At 40.8% G+C, this 10,067-nt stretch overlaps 1 protein-coding gene across 1 annotated transcript in view; it reads left to right on the top strand.

Moving 5' to 3' along the window:
- Positions 1–269: 269 nt before the first annotated feature.
- DKK2 (dickkopf WNT signaling pathway inhibitor 2) overlaps positions 270–10,067 on the top strand; it is a 94,144-nt gene continuing 84,346 nt past the window's right edge. The window contains exon 1 of the mRNA XM_063108368.1: positions 270–1,190. Within this exon, the coding sequence (XP_062964438.1) occupies positions 969–1,190 (222 nt within the window). The 5' untranslated portion in view covers positions 270–968. The remainder of the gene's footprint in view (positions 1,191–10,067) is intronic.

The following is a 10,067-nucleotide window of genomic DNA, read 5'->3' as shown; positions in this document are numbered from 1 at the left end:
GCCCCTCCACCCACTGTGAGATATTAGGAGCCCCAATGTTCTTCTGAGGGGTGAATCCCATTTTTCCAATCGTTGTGGCGTGGAGGAGTGGGAGGGTGAGGAGGGGGAGAATCAGGAGGGGACGCTGCGGAAAGAACAGCGGCGGGGGAAGGAGGGGGCGGGGGCGTGGGGGTGAGAGAAACGTTTTCACTCTTTGTCACTCTTGAATTGGGGGCGGAGGAAAAAAAACCCCACTGTTGGAAGCTATAAAAAGCAAAGAGGGCGGGGGGAGAGAGCAGAGCGAGAGCGGGAGATCGCGCGGAGCGCAAGTCCGCTCCCCGGGCATCGCGGCGACGCTAGCCGCGGTGGCTTGTCCCGTGTGAACCAGGGAACAACGCTTCGGGGCGACTGGGAGTGCGCGCGAGGGGGACCTCGGCTCGCCTGAGATCTCGAGGGTCCAGATCCCCCTTTACAGAGCCTGCTAACCTTCAAAAGGAGGGTTTGTGTCCTGCAAAGGTTGAGACATAAAGGGTAGGAAAAGAGAGAAAAGCAGCCGAGGCCGAAGGAGAAGGAACTGGTGCGGACCCCCCGATTCAGTCACGAGGAGGATTGAACCGCGGAGATCCGAGCGGGACCACGGAGGTGCGGGGCAAGGAGCAACGCAAGCGGTGCGATCCGCCGGCCTGGGTCTTCTCGCACCCCGGTGACGCCTCCTCGGCGAGAAGGCGCCTAGCCTTTGATTGCTTCCAGTTACTGCAGAACTTCCTGCCCTGGTGGAGAAGCGCGTCTCGCTTGGGTCGCGCTCCCTCCTGGCCTGAGGCGTGAGACTGAGTTCACAGGGTCCTGGGACCCCGAGCCAGGAAGGGTCGAGGGAGCAGAGTCCGCGAGTCCCCGCGCCCCGAGTGAGGGGTCTCGTGTTGGGATCCTCTCCCCCTTTGCACTAGCACCCCTCCAGGCTTTGCGCCTCCCTGGGGACCTCTCGCTGGGAGATGGCCGCGTTGATGCGGGGCAAGGATTCGTCCCGTTGCCTGCTCCTACTGGCCGCGGTGCTGATGGTGGAGAGCTCGCAGCTCGGCAGCTCGCGGGCCAAACTCAACTCCATCAAGTCCTCTCTGGGCGGGGAGACGCCTGCCCAGGCCTCCAATCGATCTGCGGGCATATACCAAGGACTGGCTTTCGGCGGCAGTAAGAAGGGCAAAAACCTGGGGCAGGTAGGAAAACCCCCCAAACACACTGTTCAGCCAGGAGAGGTAGGGACCAGCGCTCTCACGCGTGCCCTTTGTCGTTACTCCCGGCAACATTCCAGCGCTGCCTCAGGTGGAGCGCGCACAGCCGCTGGGGAGGGGCTCCTGAAGCCGGGTCTGCGCGGGCGGGGGCGTCAGGGTGGCTGCTGCTCTGCACTGCACGGAGTGGGAGGGTTAGAGTTCTGTCTCACCTGTGCTTTGGGACTTTGGCACATATCAAGATCTAGAGCGTTCCCGTGAGGAAAGTGGCCAGAATGGTCGTTACATTTAGCACGGTGATGCAGCTTACGTGAATAGCAGCCGATACATAGCAACTATTACGTGTCAGGCACTGTTCTAAACGTTTTACACGTTCATTCATTAAATCTTCACTTCTCGATATGCCAGGAGCTGTTGCTTTCCCATTCTACAAATGAAGTAATTGAGGCACAAGAGATCTGCAATTTGCCCAAGGCACACAGCTAGTTTAAGTGGTAGAGCGGGATGTCATTATTGACAGTCCGAGTCCAGGTCCTGGGCGCTAAACCAGACCTGGTTTATAAGTTCATTTTACGATGCGGAGCGGGATTTTACCCCTTTCCAGATTGTTCTTCCCTCCCCAACCACTTTCTCACTTCAAAGAACTAAGGTCACGGTCAGAAAACAACTCCAGTAGACGCGCATTTCTCACTCATGTAGAATCGTAAATAAATCATCCGGGAGGAAGCAAAATAATGAAGTGACAATGACAGCGTCTTACGCGCCAGCGGTATAGCAAGGACGCCGGAGGCGTTTTTGCGAAAGGCAATTTTCCGCTGCGTCTCTGTCAGACAGATTGACAGTCACTTGCGAACAGTTACACAAATAGACGCAGAGACACGGGCGCGCACACTAGGCACCAGCTGTGGCCAGCGCGCAGCGGCCAGGAGAGGGGGCTCTGTGGGCACTGGGAATCAGGACAGCTCCCCCTTCTGCTCCTTTTGTGGGAAGCCAAAACCGAAAGTCAGTTTGCCAAACGCACACGCACCTCGCACAGCACAATTGTTATCCCCAGGCGGCGGCCCATGCCCTACAGATCAGCGTTTCCTTGTGTCCTCAGAGGAGATCGCTGCTGCAGATCTGTGCGCTGTGTCCTGCGCCGCCCCTGCCCACAGCGCAGGCGGCAGGGTGAATGCTGACAGCGAGAGCCAGTCCTGGATGGACGGCGAGGGAAGACTCGGCTGAGGCTGGCCCCCTACCGCCCTCTCACGGGGACGGTTTTACTAGTTCTGCAGTTCTAGAACGCTTCCCAGAGCTTTGAAATGTCAAACATTTCAGCTATCCTCTCAAAGGATTACAAAGTCTGCAATCACAGAATTTTTTTTTAAAGGTCTCAAGGAAACTACATACATACACTTACATACATAAATAACCGCTGCACGTCCTCACACAAGTACACTTACCTCTGCTTACGTGCCCATTCTCACTACCCTTTCCTCTCCTAGACCCCTGACATTTTCAATAGCAATGGACCTAAGGGCTCTTAGAAGTTAATCAGTAGATGGGGCACGGGTTAGAAAAAATGGATACTCTCAACCCAAATCATAGGACTTCTCTAATGCTACTGACTTCAAATTCCATGTTATTTGTTTGAGAGCTTAATGTGCAGTTCCGCTAAGGACAGGGGGACGGACCCAGTTATCTTTTGAGGTTCCTTTTAATTCTAATCCATGTATATTCTGGGAGTTTCTATAGAGTGCTTTTGTTTCTGTCACACCATTGGTCTCTAACACCTGATGTTCCTCTGTCAAATTATCAGTTATGTAAGCACTGTCACTCGCCATGGCAGCACACAGAGTGGACTGAGGAATCCATCCCAGGCCCTTTACGTTTTGATGATATATCTCTATATAAACAGGTATAAAATATGTATGCTTATTTTGCTATCCCTCCAAATACCTATTTAATTATGCTTCTTGAAGCATTTGCAAGTATACGTGTGTATTCTCAAATTGAGTATTTACTTATTTTACAAATGAGTTGAGTTTCTGATGTGCCCTCCATAACTTAGCATTTTTATGGAATATATTTTATTATACTTACTTAGCTGTAACAACAGATCCTTAAATTTGACGTTTGGTTTGTGAGGAAATTGTAACATCAGAGATAACGGTAAAACAAAACAAAATGTTAGGTTGAATAGCAGAATAGCTGATAAATGATTATGTTTCGTATATTCAGCCTTCTCACTTGTCTAGCCGATAAAATTGTATAGCGTTATGAAGAAAGATAGAGAGAAATCTCTCTCCTTAGAAGTAGAAAAAGGAATTCATTGGATATTTATGGGTCTCTTTATTGTCTTTGTTCCACTAGTTATGTGGTTGCCAAAATTCTTAGTATTCTTATTTTCAGAAATGGAATGGAAATTAGAAAGACTATTCAATAGGAAAGGTGCCACTTGCTTTTAGTATAGAGAAACACTCAAGTTGAAATGTAGCTGGGCTAAATTTTCATCCATCATAGTAGCAAAGTATGATTGAGAAGATTGAAAGTAAAGTACCAACTGATCGAGTCTATAGTGTTAACCTGAGGCCTAGTAAGTTTGACCGCGCCCTTCCCCCCTTTATCCTTGAGTGACGATGTTGAAATAAATGCCTTTCAGAGATACAGAAAGAAGAAACTGTGGAATGCAACTCCAAGTAGACAGATTAGAAACTTAATTTTCGGTCTTCTTTTTCGTAAATGGAAATTGAACAATTGTCTGTTTTAATTTTTCAGGATAATTAAAATAAAAATTTTTATTGCCATTGCAGAAGATATTATTGAAGAAATTTAATAATTCATTAATCTACAAGAGTCAAAATGAGACTTAAGGGGCTCCAAGGTTTTCTTGATTCACCGTAGCCTGATTTCATACGAGAAAGGTTCTTATTTATCGAAGTTTTGTTCTGTAGGCAAGGTGGATTATTTGCAGAATCACTCCTAGGAAATGTGCCCTTAAATTTTAGAAAAGATTTATAGGGCCCAGGAAAAAACATACTGTCCTCCAGAGGTGTTAGAGTTCTCATTTTTAGGTTTGCTTTCAAAAACGCAGCTATGAGTTCTGATGGAAACTTACATACAATTAAGAATGGTAGTATTCAGGTGATTGATACAAATTAGCAAAAATGACTTTGCTAGATTATTTACAATGTTTTAATTTGACTTTCCATTTCCACCTATTGCTAATAGGTTTTTAAAGGTAGTTCATATATATATATGTAGTAAATCAAGTTGTAGGATGGTTACTGTTATGTATATAAATACTAATATATTTCAATATTTTTGAATTTCAATTCCTGAGAAGACTATTTCACTATTTTACATCAAAAGTAATTTTAAACAAAATCTTTAATGTCATGTGTATAAATATATTTTGATTAAGAACACCATCACTCCTGGAGTTTGAGGTATCGACTTTTACAATCCACTTTCAAAACAAATTTTTTAAGAAACCCAAGCATTTAAAAAATCAATTTACACTTGATCTTAGCCAAAAGGCCGAGAAGCGATAAAAATCAATTTGCCTTTGCAATTCATAATTTTTTTGTGTGTGAATGAAAAACTTTTGAATTTGTGCTTGTAATTACTTCTTTTAGTCTTTACTCCTTGATATGTCTTTTTGAGACTAGCAGATGAGTTTAATTTAAATGCAATGCTATAGCATTTTGAATTTTTTAAAGAAGTGATCAATAGAACAATGACAAATAATTATACTTCAAATGTAGATAAGCTTTCTGGCATATTTCTCTAAAAAGAAGCTGAAACTGGTTTAATATAAATTCAGATTCTATGATTTTCTAATATAACTTGGACACTTGAAGGTCAGCGGTTTGCATGAAGTTATGATGTGAGACACAAATTCTTGAAATGCATGGAAGCGGAAGCTTGAGGGAGTTGGTTAATGAGCACTGATACTTGCAGATTGCAATTTCTTTTTAAAAAATGCTGTATTTATTTGCATGCAGGAACATTCATGAAAGTGCTCACTGAAATAAACTATATATTCTATTTTCTGTAGGTGATCTCTTCACTGTCTGAAATTATCCATGACTTTCTTTTTTTTAACCCATCCCAACTTATCCCTGCTATCCTGTTTGGACATCAACTGACACTAAACATAATCGGGGAAGCAAATCATTATTAAGATTAAACTTTCCAAAATAATTTAAAAGATTTTGAAACCATCTACATTAATATTCCTTTTCTTTCACTGTGAACCACAGAGAATTGATAGTTGATAAAAAGTGGAAATTTACCTCATCAATAGCAAGGAAAGTATTTTAACGATTAAGTATGTGCATACATCATTTTATTTCTGTGCTAGAATAGGGAGAGCAAGAGGACAAAGCTACTTAAACTCACTCCAGCTGTGACTCTTACCCTGACATAGTCTTTAGTATTCCCCTCCGATACAAACTTTTGCCTCTTCTCTTCCTTCCCAGGATGTTTCAAATCTTATGGTTTTTAAAGTAGGTAAGGCCATGTCATAGAAGAGTAACTGGTATATTCTGTACTAGGAGAATATTGGTGCTTCCTCTTGTTTTCCCTACACAATTATTTTAAATGAACATTAAAATAATCTGTTAAATTGTAGAGGAAATTTATAATACTTAAAGTACATGGAAGGATAGGTATTATGTGTTAATCTTATTTTTCCACGAACTTTTTGAAGTACCCTCATGTTTACCATTTTAGACTCAGTCTCTTAATAGCTGTTCATTCTTTGGTATTGAGGTAACATTAAAATGAATTACAATCTTATTTTTGCCTGTGGCCTGTTAGAATTGTTTTATTTCATTATAGCTCTATCATATAAAAAGGAGAAAAACCTGCTTCTAGTTATTTATCTGATCATTGAGAAGATCTGTGACATTTGTGTCTGTCTGAGCCTCTTACTGAGTCCTTTTTAGAAAATCTGAATCAAAAGTCAAAAAGAAATATGATTAATAGTAATTAATAGGTTGATTTTTTGGATTGTATAGCATTGCTTTAAGATTACATAGAAAGATTAAATATGAAATGTATAATGAAAATTTAGTGTTGCTATTTAAGGTCAGCAGAAGTCTATTTTCTTTTCCTCCTGTCTACTCTTGCTAAGAACTACAGCAGAATGACATTTTTCTCTAATTGTTGGTTTTGTTAGGACAAATATGAACCATTCATTCAAACAAAGAGGTCAATTGATACAACATTTAGGAGTTTATTATTTTTTTGATAGGAAGAACATCTGTCCACAGGAAGAAAAGTCACCATCCAAATATTTTAAATACTGGCTTCCCAATGAGTCTCTCATGCTCACAACTTTTGGGTCACTGTCCACTTAAGGTTCAAACCAATGATGTGAAGTACACAGATCATGCCAATATCTCATCAGATGTCCTTCTGGCAAGCTTATCCCATAAATTCTTTCCCTTGGAATGGTAAATTGAATCCAAGAAAACTTTAAGGCAGGGAGATTTCAATGTCCTATTTAAATTGTTGTGTTTAACAAGTAATTAGTTTATGTAGCACTAAAAACAGAATTGCCATTCCAACACTTATTACACAACTGCTGAACTTGTACAACAGATATTTGTGGGATCTTAATACTAGTTTAGATTTATATATATGCTCCTGTAAAGCTACGCAACTACACCAGTTGTCGGGTTACAGCAATAGCTACGCTAAAGCCAAAACGTTTCATTATTCTAGTTATACTAAATTTCCATTTGTATTGTCAGGGCTAGGGCTCAAATCCTTCACACCCATTGTAAAGGCTGGGTCACCAGACCCCTCACATGCAGGTCCATGCTAGGCAATTGGGAAAGATCCTAGGAGCCATTGGCAGATGACACGAACTCAGTCTGCAGCAGTAGCAGTGGCCGTGGCCTCTCAGGGCATTCCGGGGGCATTGGCAGCAACGGATTGAAGCAACAGCCTCCAGCAGCAGTAGCAGCATCCTAGGGGTGGGGGTCCTGTGGATCAGAGCCATTCATTCTTTATACTTAAGTCCATAACCCAGGACACCTGGGTGCACATGCATAATTACATTAGACAATAAACAAGGAACACCTGGGCACACATGCATATTTACATCAAATGCTAGGCAAGATTCTGAACATCTGAGGGGCCCTGACCATTTTCCTATATTTTCTCCACAGGTACAAATAATAAATGCAGAAATAAAATGAGCAAAAGCACAAAAAATAGCAAACTCTAAAAAAATCTTACTCTTCTCTCGTCCGTGGTCAAATAAAAGGGAAAATGTAAATCAGACATTCTTTTAAATATTTTACAGTGTCTAATTGGTTGATTTTACTAATGTATTATAATTTGGCATACAGAATAGCTTAAATTGAAATGTTTTATAATCATGCAATTAGCTGTCCTTACTCTGTCTAAAAGAAACAAAAAAGTACATAAAATGGCAAACAAATTAAAGGATCACAGTTAGGAAAAGTGACTTCTCAAAGTGGCACTGTCCAAAAATTTTCTAAGAGACATTAGCTCTCATTATGCTTTATCATGTAGAAGAATCTTTTTTCTTCTGGAGGATGGAAGTGAGTCATCTTCAGACATATTATTTACCTAAAATGGCTTGCAAGTATTTGTGACACACATTAAATTATAGTTAGGGGTACCATTAATTGATTATTCGCTCTGTGCCAGGCACGGCTCCAAATGCTTCACTTCCATTAATTCCTTTGAAGTAAGTCCTAGTATTATCCTTATTTTTATAAGTGATGAAATATTTGATATATGATTAAAAAATTAATTTTCCAGAGACACAGAGAGGTGATGCATTTTTTATAAGTCACACAGCAGTAAGTAGAAAAAGCTGAAGTCCAAACCTAAGAAATCCAATGTTAGAATCCATAAACTTGACCACCAGGCTATGCTGTTACAATATGCTAACCTTACTCTGAATTTAAAAGGGAACATGACTTTCCTTTTACTCTTTCCTCTTGTATTTTCTAATAACACTGGTATAATCCTAGCTTCATTAAAAGCCTCAACAAAACCCAAACCCTCTATTTCTGCCAGCTGCTACTCTGAGCAGCTCAAAATATGTTAGTACTTCCTGGATATAAAGGCAGGCACCATAGCAGTACATTATTTTTATCTACTTCTACTCGCCTCCCTACCACAGAACTTCACTGTTATCAAGAAACACACACACACACACACACACACACACACACACACACACACACAAAATCTCTCTCTCTCTCTCTCTCTTCTACTCTTTCCCATTAAATTATGATGTTGTATTAAGTCGCAAGGGATACTGTTGTATAAACCCTATTTTCACTTTTTTTCTCCTGCCAACAACCACCCACTCCCCTGTATCCATCTCCCTGAATCTGAGTTCCACATGTGCCCATGGAGAGCAGCAAGGCACAGATCTTCTCAGTGGCTTCTCTATGATGGCTTCTAGTTGGTTCGGCTGGCATTACTTACATCCTGATCAGACAGGGAAACACACCTAGGTTTAGAGCCTGCTATTGCTTTTCCTTTCTCCTTACCTTTGACCCCTCCCAGCTGCCTTCCAGAGACTCAGATCATCTGTATCGGCATCATAGCACTGCAGTTTCCTGAGACGTTCTAAATTTCAACTGACCGTTAACAGCTGAACATCTTTGGAAAAGTCACTTAATCTCTCTAGTCCTATATATGTATATATATTTGTAAAACAGGGATAACAGTAACAACATAATAAGCAACCATAATGGTAACAATATTTAATTTATTGGTAATAGTGAGGATCACATGAGATAACATGTATGAAACATGTTGAAGAGGGAATGCACTTAGTTATTGTGCTGATGACATTATTACTACTGCCATTATAGAAATAAGTAAAGTCAAGTGCCTGTACACCAAATAACAAGTGGCTACTTCATCTTCCCCACCAGATTGGGCAGGGGTGACTAAACTAACACATATGATGTACAGGGCGGAAACAAATCAACTCAATTACACAAAGGCTAAGAATTGTAAAACAAAACAAGACAAAATAAACATACACACACATGCTGTCACATTTCTTGTATTGAATGTTAACATTAAGAGGGATGGTAAATCAGTGCTGTCTTGCAGAAAATAAGCAAACTAACACATAATTGAGTAATTGGTGAAGTTTCGGAAAGAACACAGAAGCAAGGGTGTCTCAGACATTGAAAATACATCCAGGAAGTGAAGACCCTAACAACCAAGGCAATCAATACCAGTTATTTAACCACAGGAACCAAAACAATTGAATGACATGTTAGAGCCCACTGCCAACAGCATTAATTTGATATTCTCTAAAGTAAGATAGCTCCTGCAATAGTGCATGGGCCTGGCTAGCTTGCTGGGTATGTGGAAGGCTGACAACCCTCTTTGAGAGTCAGCTGTCTCTTCTAGGAGGACTCAGAAATTAGGGGCTCATTATTTCCACCCCACTGTTTTTATTATTTTTTTAAATTTTGAGTTATTTTTTATGATTCAGGTTTATTATAAATATTTTAATAATGTTAAATTGAGAGTAAAATTCATCTCATGGAAATATGTGATAAATATCTTTTAACATTGAAACAGTTTGCCAGTAAGTGTTTCTGTCTGGTAACAAACCAAAAAACTTTATCCAGATAGGAAGGTACAGGGAAAAATTATCACTTAAAATCACTTGAAATTAGTTACATTCAAATAATAGTTTTTACTTACTCATTCTAATTTCATTTCATCTTAACACTTTGAAGTGTAGCTCAAAAGGATTGTGTTGGTCTCTTGAAATCCAAAGTCTTTTTCAGTAACCATCCTCTGTACGCTATAGTCTGTCATCTGTTCCTTGTACCTAGTTTATTCCTTTACTTTAATATTATG

Source organism: Cynocephalus volans, chromosome 9 (genome assembly GCF_027409185.1).
Source record: "Cynocephalus volans isolate mCynVol1 chromosome 9, mCynVol1.pri, whole genome shotgun sequence".
In the NCBI taxonomy this organism is placed as follows: domain Eukaryota; kingdom Metazoa; phylum Chordata; class Mammalia; order Dermoptera; family Cynocephalidae; genus Cynocephalus; species Cynocephalus volans.
The sequence above is the reverse complement of the archived record's forward strand: the minus strand, read 5'-3'. Positions and strand labels throughout refer to the sequence as shown.